Source organism: Peromyscus californicus, unplaced genomic scaffold (assembly GCF_007827085.1).
Source record: "Peromyscus californicus insignis strain IS unplaced genomic scaffold, ASM782708v3 Scaffold_19__1_contigs__length_69161282, whole genome shotgun sequence".
NCBI lineage: Eukaryota > Metazoa > Chordata > Mammalia > Rodentia > Cricetidae > Peromyscus > Peromyscus californicus.
Window position 1 is genome coordinate 24,304,517 of NW_026294491.1, and position 19,083 is coordinate 24,323,599.

General features: G+C 49.6%; 1 protein-coding gene across 1 annotated transcript in view; it reads left to right on the plus strand.

The window, feature by feature from the left end:
* Positions 1 to 19,083, plus strand: part of Hk1 (hexokinase 1) — a 70,441-nt gene that overhangs the window by 20,463 nt on the left and 30,895 nt on the right. The window contains exons 2-3 of the mRNA XM_052744872.1: positions 2,064 to 2,226; positions 14,798 to 14,946. Coding sequence (XP_052600832.1) covers positions 2,064 to 2,226; positions 14,798 to 14,946 — 312 coding nt within the window. The remainder of the gene's footprint in view (positions 1 to 2,063; positions 2,227 to 14,797; positions 14,947 to 19,083) is intronic.

Below are 19,083 nucleotides of genomic sequence, written 5' to 3' on the forward strand. Positions count from 1 at the left end.
TTGAGGGGCTGGTAAGGGTTGGGTACCTGGGAAGAGAAGGCATCTCAGGTGGAGGTGACCACCAGACCAGAGGAGCCTGAGGCCGCAGCAGCAAGAGCTAGGGAGTGTGGTTGGGTGAGGGGCAGAGAGCAGAAAGTGGGTGCCTCTGGGATGGGGAGGCAGCTCAGGGAAGGGCGGGAGGGAACTGACCAGACCTGCCCCGGGAGAGGCTCCCGTGTCAATAGGTAGAGCGTGGAAAGGCAGACTGAAGGCAGCGGAGGCATCTCCAGAGTTACTAACTCCTGCTCAGCTGGGTTTTGTAAGTGGCAGAGAAGTCAAGAGAATGGTGGTGAACCAAGACAAAAAAAAAAAAAAAAAAAAATGCCAGTGGACACCACAACACGGCACCATGGACAAGGTGTCTAGTTCCTGTGAGCATAGAAGGTACCAGGAACCATTTCCCCCCACTGTGGTTCTGGGCCTTGTGGGGGCTAAGAAGGAACTTCTTTCTGCCTCTCTACCTTTCTAGTGCCAGATCCCCTGGAACAACTGGAGTTATAGATGGTTGTAAGCCACCATGTGAGTGCTGGGAATCAAACGTAGGTGCTCCTCACGAATATCAGGTGCTCCTCACTGCTGAGTCAAGAGGCAGGAAGCAGGAGGCAGGAGGATGAGGATGGCTACATGGTTATATAGAGACAGACCCTGTCTCAAACAAAACCAACTGTTTACGAGGGAGCTGGTGGCGTAGCTCTGTGGTACACTGGGATTAGAGGCATGTGCTGCCAGACCTGGGTTTCACCCAGGCCTGCACGCATGCTGGGCAAGCACTCTACCAACTGAGTAACACCCCCAGCTCCCAGGGGAACACTTTCTGAGAGACTAAGCAGAAAGGACAATCAGTGACCACCCAGGGCTTTGAGATTAGGAGCCTGTGTCCTGGAAGAGAATCTGTTTGGAGCTCTGAGCACGTTAAGCAGGCACAGAGTCCCCACCTGCGGGGCATAGGGCCCCGGCACTGTCTCCAAACATTCTGAGGGTGGGGTTAATGCCTCTTCCTGGGACTAGCCTCCTGTGTTCTCTGACAGTTCTGGCTCTTTGGCTGACCACTTCTGCCATCTTAGAAATTATATTTGGGACCGGAGAGATGGCTCAGCAGCGAGGGACACCTGATGTTCTTGCAGAGGACCTAGGTTTGATTCTCACGTGGTGGCTCACAACCATCTATATCTCCAGTCCCAGGGGATCCGGCACCTTCTTCTGGCCTCCAAGGGTACCAGGCACACACACAGCACACTTACATACACGCAGACAAAACACTCATGCACATAAAATAAAAATAAGTGAAACTTTGAAGGAAGTCATTGTCCAAAGAAATCCACTGGCACCTTCATCCATTTTTTTCATTTAATTCATCTATTTTTATGAGAGTCTTGCTATATAGTCCAGGCTGGCCTTGAACTTGTGATCTTCCTGCCTCAGCCTCCTGCGTTCCGGCATTATAGGCACACACACACACACACACACACACACACACACACACACACACACACGCCCGGTTAAGTCCTAATTATTTCATTATTTCAGCTGAAGAAACAGAAATCCACACAACTCTAAGACAACAGGGCTGGGCTTTGAAGCCGTGTGGCTGGCCCTAGATCCCTTAGCCGGTTCTTAGCCAGTGTGGTCTTGCCAACCTTGAGGAAGGAACCAGCCCCCTCTCACAGAGGGAAGGATGCCTGAGGTGCCACTGTTAGAGGAGGAAACCGGCCTGCATCATATCCTTGGGGACCAAACAGCATCCGCCGTGTAGTATCCAGGACTGGAAGGGGCCTTGGGGTTGTCTTGTTTGTGGGTGAGGAAGAGGGACAGAGGCACTTGAGGACCTGCTCTGGGTGGCACCGTTGAGGGACTTGGGCAGCCTCTTCTGGTGTGACGTTCCCTCGAGGCTGCTCCAGTGTGTCTGGAGTTCGAGTATCCGGGCCACCCGCCACTTTCTCGCCCTGTGCCCAGCCAGGCTGGAGCTGAAGGGAACCTCCCTCCCTTGAACTCAGCCTCCTCCTTCTTTCTTATCTCTCCCCCAGATTGATAAGTATCTGTATGCCATGCGGCTCTCAGATGAAATTCTGATAGATATCCTGACACGCTTCAAGAAAGAAATGAAGAATGGCCTTTCCCGGGATTATAATCCAACAGCCTCGGTCAAGATGTTGCCGACCTTTGTAAGGTCCATCCCTGATGGTTCAGGTGAGTCTCCGGGAGATCGGGCTCTTAGGTGTTCTGTGGGACCATCCTTCCAAACACTTGTTCATGTGTTCATTTTTACTCATTCACCATTTCATCCACCTGTTCGTCCTTTGATCTATCTACTATCCTGCCCCCCCTCCCCCACCTACCTACCCACCCACCTACCCACCCATCTATTCTCCCATTGATCCGGTTATCCCTCTTATCTTACGTCTGCCAGGCACTGATGACACCACATTGGACAATGCTGAGCTGCCCTCACGGCAGGGCTATGTGACACTTTGAAAGTATAGCATTTAGGGGTTTGTAGGTACTGTGTGGGATTATCTTACGTCTCTAGTACAAACTAAAGCGTCGTTGAGAGAATCCCAAGCACCTGGATGTCTTGCCCCAGATAAGTAGCACGCCTAGCCAGGTAGGGCTTGGACTGTTGGGGCCCACAGAGATTTCCTAGTGAGATCTGAGCTTGCTTTACCCAGCAGGGCTGCATAAGGGGACGGACTGACCACATGCGTGGTTACCAGGTGTTTGGAAGGGTCTGCACTTGGCTGAGCTAGGGGGAGGTCTTTTGCTCCATCCCTTGGCATTCCTTTTAAAAAGCCCTTTAGAAGAGACAGAAGGGGCCGATGGATAAGGATCCAGGCCCTCCTGAGGCTATTCTGTGTTTCTTTCTCTCTCCCCTCTATATTTCTATCTAAATCTCTTATCCCTCTCTCCTCAAGAGTACCCTGGGGGAAAAAGTGGGAGCGGGTCCTGCACACTGGACTCAGAGGCAGGGCATTCAAGTCCCCATTTGGACAAATTCCCTACCCAGTATCAAGGTAGCCCCAGGAATTCTCTACTCAGTGCATTCTTGTGGCTCCTGCCTGCGGCAGGGAGTTGAAGCGCTTTCCCTGAGGCCTGAGGGCACTCCTCTCCAGGGAATTGGCATCCGCTCTTCACTGGCCAAGTGGAAGCTGGGAGCCCGTGGCCTCATTTGCTCAGTGGCAGCCATTTTGCCCAGCCAATTCCCAGTGACTACTAGTTTGCAAAGGTGCGTGCTGAAGCCACTCCAGTACCACGGTGGGGTTCACTTCCAGCATGCCGTGAGGGGAGCTGGGTTCCAGGGAGTCTGAGTTCATTCCTGTGAGTGTGGCCTCTGCCCTTCTGCAATTTCTGTCCTACTCTGGAGGCCTGGATCTTCAATCAGGTCTGAAAGCATCTTCTGGGTCCATGCCAGCAAGGCTGCAGCTTTTTACAGCCCTTTTCCTAGGAAAGGGCTATGGCTGGGCCTTGCTGTGCAATCTGGCTGGAGCCAGAATAGTCCCGGCTATAGCTGGCCCTGGGAATGTCCTCACTGAGTCTTCTTGGGCCACGTTACCCCGTGTGCTGTTTTATAGATGGATGGGATTCACTGTACACACATCGCTGTCTCTACCTCTGATGTTTCTTTGTTCAAGCATTGAGCTGGCTCCGACTCAGGACCTTGTGTTTCTTCAAGGGTTGGTTACCAGCAGTTCAGCTTTTGAAGCGGTAGCCAGCTGAATGACCCTGGCTGCTCTGTCCTCAGCATGTTCTGGTGCCTGTGGCCGGGGAAGGGAGGCCCTTGGTGTGATGTCTCACTTTTTCTTAGCCCCAGATGAGCCCACAAGCAGGCAAAGAATCTCTCCCATGTATTCGCTGAGTTCAGCCAGGCCTTTTAGCTGAGTGGGGAGGGCGTGGAGGGCGTGGCAAGTGAGCTGGGCTTGGGGAGGCTTGGGAAGGTTACCTGATCCCCAGTGATGAGGGAGGAAGAAGAGGCAGGAGAGAGGAGGAGGCAAGAGACATCTTCTTCCTTTCCAAACTTGCATTTCCCACCGGCTCCTTTCAAGTACCCTTAGATCAAGCAGTGCCCCTCCCCCACTTTCCCCACCATCCATTTCCAAGGTTGAGGGTCTCAAAGTGTAACTCTAGTAACCTCGACACCCCCCCCCCCCCCCGTGTGCTTCCAGACAAGGCCCACTCATTTGGGAAATACCCCGTTCTCTAGTTCCCTATGGGGATCTGAGGAAGATAGGAAAGGCCCCGAGCAGTCCTGCATGAGAAGGACCTGTTCTCTATAACACAGCGGCCTTCCCCAGAATCTGCTTCCATGTTTCATCCATCTGGAATCACTCATTTAAAAAAAAAAACCAACTCTGAAATCCGCATTGCTTTGTGCTGTCTTCCATCTTTTTTTTTTTTTCCTCTTCTTTCTGTTATTCCCACCTTGTTATTAGCCCAGTGGCATTTTTTCTTTGTTAACGTTTCATCCAGTCATGGTGTGTGTCTCACAACCAGTGGTGACTTAAATGTGGTGACTCACATAGCTATATACCCACGTCGGGACACAGTGACAAGGTTTGAGGAGCCGGAGCCGGCGGCTTGGGCCCTGGGCCTCCTATGGCCACAGCCTGTTTCCTCCGGTGCTGACAGGATCAAGTGTTGGGGCCTCTGAGGAGCTCAGATCAGTATTGACAACATAAAGAGAGGGAAGGGGAGGGGAGGGGAGGGGAGGGGAGGGGAGGGGAGGGGAGGGGAGGGGAGGGGAGGGGGTGAAGCCAAAGACTTGAACAACAACGACTATCGGGTCCTCTGGGTCCTTGTCATTTGTCCTAAAGGGATACCAGCCATATTGAGTTAGGGCCCACACTGGTGACCTTTTCTTTACTTCAGTGGTTCTCAACTTTCCTAATGACACCCTCCCCACCCCCCACCCCCGTGTGCGCGCGCGCGCCTCGACTCCTTTATATAGTTACTCATGTTGTGGTGACGATGATACCTTGAGAAATGTGGCTTTGCTTGCTCACCAAGAACTCATTCCCAAATAAGATCCCACTCACAGGTACCAGGGGTTAGGACTTCAACCAGTGGTTTTAGGGGAGACAGTCGAGCTCCCAGCCCATGCTATAGCTTTTCTTCCTACTCCTAATATTTATGAGTGGGCTCAGCTCATGTGCCCCGGACACGAGTATGCCGCAGACACGGGTATTTATGCCCCAGCCGCCCCCCCCCCCCCCAACCTGCCCCACTGCACCAGCTCAGTCCATGCCCCTCTGGGGAGTAGGGTGCTGCCTCTGTCATCTCGCCTGCCTCTGGGCTCTGAGCTTTACCGATGGATCAGAAGCAGGTCTTGGGTGCGGGAAGTCTGAGTCTGAGGTGCTGTTCCCTTTTAGGAATGGGAACCATCACTTCTTCTACTGTGGTAATGAGCCGAGCCACAGAATCAGGGCAGGAAAATGGGAATGAGTGCCCTAGACATGGAGCTTCTGGGGTGGGAGATGTGATTTTTCAAGGAAAGACAGGAGCCAGTCTCCACGTTCCCACCATCCTTCCTTGACCCCAGTGGACTGGGTTGAGCTTGGAAACCGGCCATTTTTCAGGAAGGTTTTTTTTTTTTTTTTTTGAAATATATCTCACACATTCTAATATGTACAGCTCATTTTTTTATGAGCAAGTCTTCCTCTGGACATTATTGTATGTTAATTATATATGATGACAGTTTCATGGTGAAATGTTCTTCATGTTTATAATGGATCTTGACCATATCCACCTATCATTACCCTCCCATGCCCTCTGAGTCCCTTTCTTTCTTCATTTTTTTTATTACTTTTCTATTTTTATTGTTTGTTTGCTTAGGGATCACTGTGTTTTCTTAAGGTTTCTTACGAGATGCTGGATGAAGGATTTATTTTGAAGAGAACGAGCTCCCTACCAGTAGTTATACTACTGAGGGAAATGCCTCTGCCTTCCAAAGCAACCGCTAACTACCTATAGATAGTCAAAGAGGGGTGGGGGACTCATGAGCTGAGGCCCTCTCTCCTAGTTACCATTATCTGCCTGTAAATCCTCAGGGAGGGGGACGCCTCATGCCTCCCCCTGCTCACGGCAGGATATCGGGCCCAGTCTTCCACAGATCTTCTGCTGATACACACAGCGGCTGGGAGATCAAGAACGCAGCTGTCTTGTCTGTCATGTTCTGCAGGCAGCCTTCCAGCTCACTGCCTCATGGTACCCCCCTCCCCAGCTCTCACGCCCTTCCCATCCCCTCTTCCACCATTTTCCCTGAGCCCTAGAGGGGTGACACTGATGTCCCATTTCTGGCTGAGCATCCAATAGGCCCTGGTTCTCATCACTTTGACCAGTTGTGAGTCTCTGTGTGTCCTGTTGTCCACTGTGAACAGGAGCTTCTAAGACAAGGCTGTTGGCAGCACTGGCCCCTGAAACAAACATTCATAAGGCCACGTACCTTTTGATTTTTTCCAAAGATCAATTGATCTATCTATCTATCTATCTATCTATCTATCTATCTATCTATCTATCTATCTTGACGCAGAGTCTCACTGTGTAGCCCTAGCTGACCTGGAACTCACTCTATAGACCAAGTTGGCCTCGAACTCACAGAGAATCCCCTTGCCTCTGTCTCCCAAGTGTTGAGATTAAAGGTGTGAGTTTTTTTTTAAAATGTATGTGAATGTTTTGTTGCAAGTATGTATGTGCACCATGTGCATGCTTGTGCCCTCTGAAGTCAGAAGAGGGCATCAAATGCCCTGGAATTGGAGTTATGGATGGTTATGAGCCACCAGGTGGGTGATGGGTACAGAACCTGGGTCCTCTGCAAGGTCCAATGCTCTGTGTCTTCCAGCTCCCTTGGACATGTTTATTGGACAGTATTCCCCATGAAGTTGCTCTGAGTTGACTGTGCCTCATTCCTGAGTCACAGGTTTCCCCCTGCCCCATTTAGTGCCAAGGATATTGAGGTCGTGGTTAGCCTGGAAACTGTGGGAGGCTATATATTCTTGGATGTTTGTTTCTCTCTCGTGGATCATGGGATGTTCTTTACAAAGGAGAAGCCACAAAACATTTCCTGGGAACGTACAGATGTACTATTATCTTCTTCCATGCAAAGCAGAATGATTTATAGCGTATTTGGTCATATTTTTCCTTCCTTTTTTTTTTTTTTTAATGAGATAAAGCCTTATGTAGACCAGGCTGGCTTTGAACTAGCAGTCCTCCTGCCTCAGCCTCTCCAGAGGTAGGATTACAAGTTTGTGCCACCACACTCACAATGGTAATAGATATAATTTTTATAACAATTTCTTTATATTTCTTTTTATTTTATGTACATTGGTGTTTTGCCTGCATGTCTGTCTGTCTGAGGGTGTCAGATCTTGGAGTTACAGACAGTTGTGAACTGTCATGTGGGTGCTGGGAATTGAACCCGGGTCCTCTGGAAGAGCAGTCAGTGCTCTTAACTGATGAGCCATCTCTCCAGCCTGGTGATAGATGTTTTTGTGCCCTATATTCCACCAAGGAAAGAACACCTTCCTTTTTTTAAAGTATTTATTTATCTGTCGAGGCAGGGTCTTACTACATAGTCCTAACTGGCCTGGACCTCGCTGTGTAGACCAGGCTGGCCTTGAATTCACAGAGATTTGCCTGCCCAGATTGAAAGTCAGTGCCACCACATGCAATTATTTCTTTTCTTTTTTGAGACAGAGTCTGATTAGCTCTGGCTGCCTGGTATCTGATGATGACTTGAAGTTCCAGGGGCTTGTGGGTCCCAGCTTTCAGAGCTGGTTCTGGTGGGGATTAGGATGAAGACGGTCACTGGCGCTGGCTCGCTGTAGCTCACTGACAGAGCAGGAGGGGGGGCCCTTCATGAAGGCAGTCTCTGTTTGCCTTGTATTCCAACACAGGCCGGTGCTCAGAGACACCTGCCCCTGTGTTTGCTTTCCGTTATTCCCCGGCAATAATGACCGTCATCAGAAGGGAAGAGATGCCAGGCCCTTCAGAGCGGTGCTTAATGAGCCTTCTCCTGAAGAGCGGCTCCCTCTCCCGCAGTGCAGTGGGAAATGCTGGGAGGAGCTGGAGCAGGAGGCCCCTGGAGTGGGAGGGCAGATCTGAGACTGAAGCTGCAAAGAGGAAGTTGGAGGGAAGCCAGCTGCTGGTGCAGGAAGCTGAACTTGAAGAAAGAGGAGGTCAAAAGAAAGAAAACCCGAAACGAATGGAGAAGTCCCCAGCACTTTCACTGACTAGTACCTCGCGACCTTGAAGTTACTTCAGTCTCAGCCTCCATTGTCTCTTCTGTAAAATGGGTGTGAGGGAGTTCGGTGCCTCACACCTATAATCCCAGCATGTGGGAAGGCTGAGGCAGGAGAACTGCCATGAGTTCCTCTCTTTAAAGAAATGATTAATTGGACTGAAAAAAATTAAATAAACAGGCAATGGAGGGTATGATTTTTCCTGCTCCGGCTGCCGTAAAAGGCAGGATTAAGTGGCAGGGCACTGTCCGAAGCATAGTGAGTTCTCTCAGCCTCGCCCTTCACTCTGGAGTTCGAGGGGAGGACCTTTCTAAGCAGCATTTTCAGCTGTGGGACGCTGTCGGGGGCTGTGTAAGCACGACCTCTGGGGAAGGGGGAAGTGGGTTTTAGAATTCACTGGTATTGCCGATGTTGTGGAAGGAGTCGGGGAGAAGGTGAAACACAGCCAGCCTTCTCTCGACTCCACCCCCTCCAAGCTGGCCTCATGAGCCTGAAATGGGCCTGCTGGGGCACTGTAATCTGAGCACTCAGGAAGTCGAGGCAGGGAGATCAGAAGTTCAGTGTCATCTTCTGCTGCATGTTCATGTGTGTGACCTTGTCAGAGAGGAGTGGGGTAGAGAGGAGATGGATGGATGGATGGATGGATGGATGGATGGATGGATGGATGGATAGATGGATAGATGGATAGATAGATAGATAGATGGATGGATGGATAGATGGATAGATAGATAGATGGATGGATGGATAGATGGATGGATAGATAGATAGATAGATAGATAGATAGATAGATAGATAGATCAATAGATGGATGGATGGATGGATGGATGGATGGATGGATGGATGGATGGATGGATGGATGGATGGATTAGATAAATTTTAGGCAGGCAGGCTAGTGCATGACTATAATCCCAGCTATTTAAGTGGTTTAGGCAGGAGGATCCTGAGTTTGAGCTAAGGAAATGCCAGGCATCCAGCAGAGCTTACCAAATGCCCCGTGGCACTTACCTGAAGCTGTTTCTCTCTGTCCCTGGCCTGGCAGAATAAAAGAGCAAACAGACCTTGTGACTGAGGTGGGCGGTTCCTGCTGAGCCAGCTCCTACACTCAGATTGTCTGCAGTCTGCCCAGGGCAGCAGGTGAAATCACCCTGTCTCCAACCTGCTTATCATTTACCCAGTTGAGGAAGATAACACCTGTAGACATATTAAAGAAAGAAAGAAAGAAAGAAGAAAGGAAAGAGAAAGAAAGAAAAGGAGACAGTGAGTAATGAGTATTTGCTAGTCTGAGAAGGGAGGGGCCCCTAACCACTGGTAGGACCAGTTTGCTGGGAGCTTTCTTTTCCATAAATTGTGGCATGGAGTTAATATTTTTCCAGCGTTTCCTGGGCTGTAAAAGTGATTTTCAAGTAGGTGTGGCGACCTTTTTTTTTTTCCCCAGCCACCACACAGCACACTTCAGATGGAGCCGGGGACACCCCAGGTAGGGAGGATCCTGCTTCAAGAGGGACCCCTGGGCAGGATCTCAGCAGCCACCTGTCAGGAACCTCTCAGTTCCATCGTCCTGTTTACTGTCATCCAGACACAGACACCGTCGTTCAGATGATTGTGAACTCTGTCCTGGCATGTCACGGTCATCCTTTCCGCTCTCACCTGAACTTCCTGGAACCTTGCTGGCTTGAGCCTGTTTCAAAGGCTGAGTGGAGATGGGGGTGAGCAGGACAGGGTGGGATGGGCCAGCCCAGGGTGCCCGACTTCTTCTCGGCCACCGTTACCTGGAGCTTCAATGACAGGAGACCTGCTTTCTTTTACTCATCCGAACGTGAGACCCAGTTGGCAACTGAAAAATTTCCCAATTATAAAAGTTTATAATGAATCAAATATAAGCACATGTCCACTGTATAAAAGAGAATATACTGCCAGGTGGATCTCTGTGAGTTCGAGGCCAGCCTGGTCTCCAAAGCGAGTTCCAGGAAAGGCGCAAAGCTATACAGAGAAACCCTGTCTCGAAAAAAAAAAAAAAAAAAACCAAAAAAAAAAAAAAAAAGAGAATATACTGTATTTTGGTGGGAAAGAAGCACTACTTCAAAAATAAAAATAAAGTCGGGTACGGTGGTACACGACCTTAAGGAGGCAGAGATGGGTGGATCTCTGAGTTTAAGGCTAGCTTGGTCTACATAGAGAGTTCCGGGCCAGCCAGGGTTACACAGTAAGACCTTGTTTCAAAACAAAACAAAGTAAAAACCAAAACAAATAAAACATACAGGGAGACAGAGACACACTTTATCATGGTCAGTTGATTTTTGGCAGAGGTGCCAAGGCTATTCGGTGAGGGAAAAGAGAGTCTCTTCAGTCCATGATGCCAGGACACTGAAGGTCCACAAAGAACCAAGCTGTGTCCTTACTTCATACCCTATACAAAACATTAACTCCAAGTCGATCAAAGACGTAAGTGTAAGAGCTGGCACCATGAAACTCCTAAAAGAAAAATAGATGTGAACCTTTGTGACCTTGCTTTTGGCGGCTGGATTCTTACACACAACACAACACTAAACAGCAAAACCAGAAACAAAACCAGGCACTTCACGAAAATGTAAAACTTTGGTTCATGCTGTTGCCCACCGTATGTTATGCCCAGGGCTCAATGCCCAGCCCCACAAAAGTAACAAGAACATTTTAAGACATTTGCATTTTCTTTATTGTTACTGTATTTCAAAACTTAAGTTTATTTTATATATTACTGTTGTGGAACTCTATGATGTAGCTTGAGTTTTCCTGCCTGGCCCACAGTCAGGACAAATCTCTCTCACCTGCCAGTCCCACAGCCGTCAGACCCGACCAAGTAAACACAGAGACTTATATTGCTTATAAACTGTATGGCCGTGGCAGGCTTCTTGCTAACTGTTCTTACAGCTTAAATTAATCCATTTCCATTAATCTATACCTTGCCACATGGCTCGTGGCTTACCGGCATCTTCACATGCGGCTTGTCATCATGGCGGCTGGCAGTGTCTCTCTCACCCAGCTTCCTGTTCTCTCAATTCTCCTCTCTGTTAGTTCCGCCTATACTTCCTGCCTGGCCACTGACCAATCAGTGATTTATTCATTGACCAATCAGCAACACATTTGACATACAGACCATCCCACAGCACTATGATGCGCATATGGTGGTACGCACGTTCTGTGGTACGTGTGTAGAGCTCAGAGGACAATTTTATGGAGTTGGTTCTCTCCTCCCATCTTTATGGGGGCGGCTGAGAATTGAACTCAGATCTTCAGGCTTGTGCAGAAAGTGCTTTACCCACCTCACCCGCCCTGTTATTGTTGTTGTGAGTGTGTGGGTGAATACATGTGGGAGAATGTCCACGCGTGCGTGCAAGCCTGAGGTCAGTTTCAATTTCAGGTGCTCAGGTGCTGTCAATCTTATTTTTTGGCACAGGGTCTTTCATTGGTTTGGGACGTAACAAGTGCTACTGCACCTGGCTTTTTTTTTTTTTTTTTTTTTTAATCTGGGCTCTGGGGATTGAACTTGGGTCCTCATGCTTGCATAGCAAACACTTTATTGAGTTATCTATCTAACCCATCCTCCCTTCCTTCCTACCGTCCTTACTTCCTTCCTTCCTTCCTTCCTTCCTCCCTCCCTTCTTTCTTTCCTTCCTTCCTTCTTCCTTCCTTCCTTCCTTCCTTCCTTCCTTCCTGTGGTAGGAACTGAACTTATGCAGTGGTTGGAAAGAAAATGGCCCCCATAGGATCATATGTGGGAATACTTGATCCCCAGCTAGTGGAACTGTTTAGGAAGGATTAGGGGGTGTGGCCTTGTTAGAGGAGGTGTGTCACAGGGAATGGGCTTTGGCGTTTCAAAAGCCCACGCCAGGCCCAGTCTTCTCTCTCTCTCTCTGCCTGCCACCTATGCTGTCAGAAGCAAAACTCTCACTACTCCAGTGCCACGCCTGTCTGCTTCTTGCTATGATGACTGGCCCTCTAAAGCTGTAAGCCAGCCCCCAGTTAAATGCTTTCTTTGATAAGAGCTGCCTTGGTCATGATGTCTCTTCACAGCAACAGAACAGTGACTAAGACAACCTCAGGCAAGCTAAGCAAACGCCAACCCTACTTATTAATAATTGATTAATGCCGTAGCATGCTTGTGGAGGTCAGAGGACAACTTCTGTGAGTCTTTTCGCTCCTTCTGCCTTTCCTTTGCTGCCTTGTACGCTCCAGGCTTGCCCACAGGCAGCCCCCACCCCCATCCATTCTCCAGTCTCTGCCTCCCAAGTGGCTGTGGGAGTAGGATTATAGATGTTTACAGATGTGCGTCACCATATCTGGCATTTGACATTGGTTTGGTTGGGGACTGAACTCAGATTGTCAAGCTTGGGTGACCAGTCCTTTTACCCCCACAGATCTGATGTAAAGACCCCTCCAATTTTGTGGGTAGACATAACTCCGAAGCAGATACAGATGGGCAGTAAGTAGGTGGACGGGGCTCTAGCATTAGCACTCATCAAAGAGCTGTGAGGGACTGCGGAAAGTGACGTCACACGTGTGTTCCTGAAGATACGGACAAACTGGAGAGTTCATCCACCACAAATAAGATCAGAAAGTGATGCAGCCACGTGGTCAGTGGCGCTTTGACAAGCTAACCATGCTTTATCAGGCAGTCTGACTCCTGCCTGCACCTGAGAGACACAAAGACGCGTGTCCACACACAAACCTGTGTGCCAGTGTGCCTAGCAGTGTTAATCCTACTAGCCCAAAGTGGGAACAGCCCATGTCGATCAGTTAATGAAGGGATGAGTAAAATGTGGTACGTGCAGACAGTGGGATAGTATTAACCACAAAAAAAATGAGATGCTGAGAAACAGTACAACGTAGAAGCATGTTAGAAACATTTTGCTAAGTGAAAAAAGCCAGTCACCAGGAACCCTTTCTGTGAAATGCCCAGAACAGAGCTGTTTAATCCCATTTATTTATTTAGTGGTTGTTTGTGGTGCTATGAATCAACCCCAGGGCCTCTCATATGCTGGGCAAGCACTTTACCACTGAGCTATATCCCCAACCTTTGGATTTTTAAAATATAATTGAATTTTTTAGATACTATTATTATTTTTTTTAAGATTTATTTTGTATACATTGTTCTGTCTGCATATATTCCTGTATGCCAGAAGAGGGCATCAGATCTCATTATAGATAGTTGTGAGCCACCACGTGGTTGCTGGGAATTGAACTCAGGACCCCTGGAAGAACTGCCTGCTGGTGCTCTTAACCTCTGAGCCATCTCTCTAGCCCAGATACTATTATTACACAGACACAGACACACACACACACACACACACACACACACACACACACAGACACACACACCCCTGTGTAGCCCAGGTTAGCCTTGAACTCACAATCCTTCTGTCTTAGCCATAGTGCTGGGATCACAGGTATGCACCACCATACTTGGCTCGAACCATACATTTTGAATGAATGAACTGCGTGTTATGTGACTCAAATTGCAAATTGTGTGTGTGTATGTGTGTGTGTGTGTGTGTGTGTGTGTGTGTGCGCGCGCATACCTGTGTGTGCACTCATGATATCCTTCTCAGGGTAAGTGAGGTGCCACCAGTCTGATACTGATAGCCATGGATATGAGGGCTACTGGGACTTAGGGAGACAGGAGTGGCTGTCACTCCTGGCCTGGTAATCCAGGCTGCAGCATGGATGATATTACCCTGAGTGAAAGCCACCAGTTACAAAAAGACAATTTATGCCTGATTCCACCTATATGAAATGTCTAGAACGGACCCCTTTCAGACCATGCAGTGGCGGTTCCTAGGGTTGGGTAGGGATGAGGAATTACTGCTTAATGATTTCCAAGTCATGCTGGGTGATGTAAAAGTTTCGACAGCAGTGATGGTGGTTACTTAACCTTGCAAATGTCCTTAGTGACACTGAGCTGTGTACTCCAAAAATGACCCCAGTGCTAAGTTTCACATTGTGTATATTCTACCACAAAAATGGAAAAAAAAAAAAAAAACCAACCCAAGGAGCTTTGGGCAAGCAGTGATTGACATCTGAGCCAACATGGAAGGAACCCAGGGCATAGGATGATGGATCTCAGCACAGGCTTTTCCTGTGCTGAAACACTGTGCAAGCTGGGTGTGGCGACACACACCTTTAATCCCTGCGGTTGGGAGGCTCAGGCAGGAGGGTTGGAGACTGGGGTCATCTTCAGCTATATAGCGATGTTGAGGCCAGCCTGGGCTACATGAGCCCCCATCTCAACAAAGTAAGAAGCGAGTGTCGTGTGGGCGCAGTACTGCTATTTAAATAGCCGCAGTAATCAGAGGAAGGTTGAATGGAGCTCTGTGCCTCATTCAACACCTCTTCCTCTGCTGTGTGAGAACAGAGTTGCTCCAGCAGGGCTAAGCCAAGTGAGCGTGCTTTCTGCTGAAGACGCAGTATGGCGGGCGGGAGAGACAGACAGGGCTAGGTCCAAAGGGTGGATACTGCCCATGGCCTTCTCACACTTCGATTTTCTCCCTTGTCAGAGAAGGGGGATTTCATCGCCCTGGATCTTGGCGGGTCTTCCTTTCGAATCCTACGGGTGCAGGTGAATCACGAGAGGAACCAGAATGTCCACATGGAGTCTGAGGCCTACGAAACCCCAGAGAATATCGTGCATGGCAGTGGAAGCCAGGTGGGTCCTTGTTCTCCCTCATTTCTGTCCCATCAAGCCAGCATCCCTTGGAGCACTTGCAGGGGCCAGACTTCTGAAAGCTGGTGTCCCTCCCGAGGCCTGGCAGGACTCACCGGAGGGCTGTCACGAAAGTGTCAATTGTAAAGGACTCCCCGGGGGAGGGATGAGGCAGCTGTGCGGGGCTGGCACACACCATCTGGTGAACTGGTGGTGTGGGAGTGGGTGAAGGCTGTGGGGAGGGAGGCTCCGTGGCTCCCACTGTTGCAAGTGCTTTTATTCCCAAAGGATCCTGGGTCGGTCCCTTGGCACAGGTCTAGCCTGCCCTTTGAGTAGACATGCCCCTCTCTCAGGCCACTGGTTTCTTCACCCACTCCTCTGGAAGCCAGGCCCTGTGGAGTGGCTCCCAGCTTGGGACATCGGGAGCTCTGCACTCTGACTTAATGGTGCGTACACACCCTTGGCACAGGAAGCCGAGCCTGCAGGCTTTCCTTTGGAAATGGCTGTCCCTCCTCACCGCTCACACCCAAGGCTTCTCCTCCTTCCACGGGACCTTGAGCAGGGCCAACCTTCCTGACCAAAGGACATACCTGGAGAGGACCTGTTCTGTGATGTGTGGTGGGGGCCCTATCTCCCCAGGACCCTGTGACTAAGGTTCTGGCAGTAGCCTCAGGTGGTTATTCATCTCTGGGTCCCCTGAGCCTATCACACAGTGGGGGGGTGCTCCATTACTCTGGTGGATGGGGGTTTGTGCCCCACCCACACCCTACATTGCGGCCATGGTCTTGGTACCATTGGAAGCTTGCCAGATTTCTGTTGTGGAAGGTGTGTGTTCATAGCAAGGTTCCCCAAGTTCTCCACAGAAATCAGTGGTTCTGGGGTGGGCTGTGAGGTGAGGCCCCCCACGCCTTCTGTATAGGATCCCACTTGGTGCCCAAGTTACTGTGGGTGAAAGCTGGAGCAACCCACCTAGATAAGAGCTGGGCCTGGCCCTGAGCTCTGCCTGCTGCTTGGATCCCGAGTTTTTCAGAGCATGTCACAGTGAGCGTGGAAGGAAGCACTCTCTCTGGTGTGGGCAAGCCACCTTCCAGCCAGCCACGGAGGCAGGTGAGCCACATTAGGTGGTCCTGCCTCCATCACTGGGCTTTAGACCCTGGTCCCTTCAGCCCGAGTCCGCTGCTCGGGGGAAGGAGGTCTCGTAGCTTCTTTTCTGCAGGCAGCCAGCAACCTGTTAGGCGGGCCCAAACAAGTACCGGCTTATCACTGTTGTTCGTGGTATTTGGGTTCAGCCACTGCTGAGACTGGCAGTGTGCTGTGTGCGGACATTCCCTGTGTGCCTCGGCCTGGCCTTTTAGGAGCAGGGCTTGTTCAGGGGGGTGCCTCCATCCCAGGGTACACTTCCTCAGGAATTCCCTTCCAGCCTGTGCCCGTAGTTCCCCTTCTTGTTCCTGGGATCATTTTGTCTCCTGCTGTTTTTTTTTTTTTTTGCTCCTTCTAAATCCTCTAAAAAGACGACGGTTTTGGTGACTCGGTGTCTTATTTTATAGCACACACTGGTACCATGCTTGTTGTGTGCAAGTGGCTGACGTAGAAACACTTTATATTTAGTGACTCACGGCACCCCTGTGGGATGGGCATTCATTATGTCCATCTTATACGTGGGAGAGTCCTAGCTCAGCTGCTTTAGTAGCCCCCACAAATTCTGAGATTTCTGAGGTGGTCTCATCCCAGAAGTTACAATTTCAGCTGCTGGGACTTTTTTTTTTCTTCTTCTTTCATTTATTTATTTATTTTGAAACAAGGTTTCACTATGTAGCTCTGGCTGTTTTGGAAACTCTCTAGTCCTGGCCGACCTCAAACTCCAAGAGATCTGCCTGCTTCAGCCTTCCAGTGCTGAGATTAAAGGCGTGCGTTACTACATCCAGCAAGAAATTTAAATGCATATATGTGGCTTGTGTGAGTGTATGCCACATATATGTAGCTGTAAATACCCCCAAGAGGCCAGAAGAAGGCATTGGGTAGCCTCTGGAATTGGGGTTAACATATTGTGGGCTGCCTGATATGGATGCCGCCAACCAAACTTGGGTCCTCTGGAAGAGCAGCAAGTAGTGTTCTTAACCTGTCTTAGTTAGGGTTTCTGTTGCTGTGAAGAGACATCACGACCACAGCAACTCTTATAAAGGAGAACATTGAATTGGGCGGCTTACAGTTTCAGAGGTTTAGTCCATTTTCACCGTGGTGCGACATGGCAGCATGCAGGCAGACATGGTGCTGGAGAAGAGTTGAGAGTCCTACATCTTGATCCGAAGGCAACAGAAAGTGGACTGCACTTGGCTTAGCTTGAGCATAGGAGACCTGGAAGCTCGACCCCACAGAGACACACTTCCTCCAACAAGGCCACACCCACTCTAACAAAGCCACACCTCCTAATAGTGCCTCTCACTGTGAGCCTATGGAGGCCAATTACATTCAAACTACCACAACCTCTGAGCCTCCCTCTTTCTTAGATCCCTGTTTCTTAGTTTTTTTTTTTTTTTTTTTTTTGTTTTTTTTTTTGGTGAGGAAATGTGACTGTGGACAGGAGCTTCGATCAGGTGGAAGGGGAGCAGGGTGGCAAGGTGGACAGGGCTGAAGCCGGAACATCTATCTCCAGCATTCTGGTGTGAGCAGTCGGCTGGTATCTCCTGAGATCTCTGACCTCTTCTCTGGAGCTCTGTGCTGACCCAGGTCCTCATGTTACCCATGGAGCTGCTCAGACTCACAGGCGGTGAACAGTGGAGGCTTGAGGGTCTGGATCCTGCGGGGTTCTCACCCTCTGTGATGTGTAGATGTTTTAAAATTGGTTTTAAACCTTTCGTCTGAAATACTGTTAAACTTAGAGATGAGCAGACGGTATGTTCACCCTGCAGCCCCCCCCCCCCCCCCCCCCGCCAGTCCCTTTGTCTCCCCTCTCACCCACATGGTACCTCAAGAACCTCCTACAATTTTAAGTTTTATGATGTCAGAAGCTGCATGCACCATTGTTAAAACATGTTAAAACTTTAAAAAGTGATGGGGGGACCAGCTCAGCAGTAATTGTCCTTCTGCACAAACATGAGAACCTGAGTTCGGATCCCAGCATTCACATACAAAGCTGGGTGTGGCCGGACGGTGGTGGCGCACGCCTTTAATCCCAGCATTTGGGAGGCTGAGGCAGGTGGATCTCTGTGAGTTCGAGGCCAGCCTGGTCTACAGAGCGAGATCCAGGACAGGCACCAAAACTACACAGAGAAACCCTGTCTCGAAAACAAACAAACAAAAAACCACCACTGGCTGTGGCTCCCCAAATGGCTGTATCCCCAATACTGTCAGAAAGAGAGACAGGAGGATGGCCTGAGCTTGTTGGTCATCAGGCTAGCTCCAGATTCAACGAGAAACCTTCTCTCAAGGTAATGAAACAGTGAGAGAGCCAAACACTTGACATTGTCCTCTGGCCTCATTGGTGAGCACTGGGACACGCTTGTTGATACTCGTGTGCATCTACACCTTGTGCACACACACACACATTACTTAAATAGTTTTGATAATTTTGAATAATACTTAAAATTGTTGCTTTTTAAAAATTTTGCTTTCTTTTGCCATTATTTGCCCTGCTAGTCAGTTGAAGGACTAAGTCTGTATGTGTGTGTGTGTGTGTGTGTGTGTGTGTGTGTGTGTGTGTGTGTGTGTAGCATGTGTATGTACAAGTTTTGTGGGGGTGCTCATCCACGTGTGCGTGAGAACGCAAGTGTAGAGGTCAGAGACTGATGTCAGGTAACCTTTCTCCAACACTCTCTCCATTATCTGTCTGAGAGGGTCTCTCATGGGACCCCGAGTCCCTGACTGGCTGGCGAGCTGCTCCGGTCCCTTCCTCCCAGGCACCAGGGCCGCAGCAGGCTGCCTCCTCGCCTGGCTGTTCAGATGTTCTCTGGGGATCTGAACTCAGGTCCTCATGCCTGCATGGCAGACCCTTCACCAACTGAGCCATCTCCTTACTCCTTAAAAAACTGATTTTTCGTGCGTACGTGTATGAGCGTGTGTGTGTGTGTGTGTGTGTGTGTGTGTGTGTGTGTGTGTACACATGCGTGTGCACGCAGCCACAGTGGGAGTATGTGGAGGTCA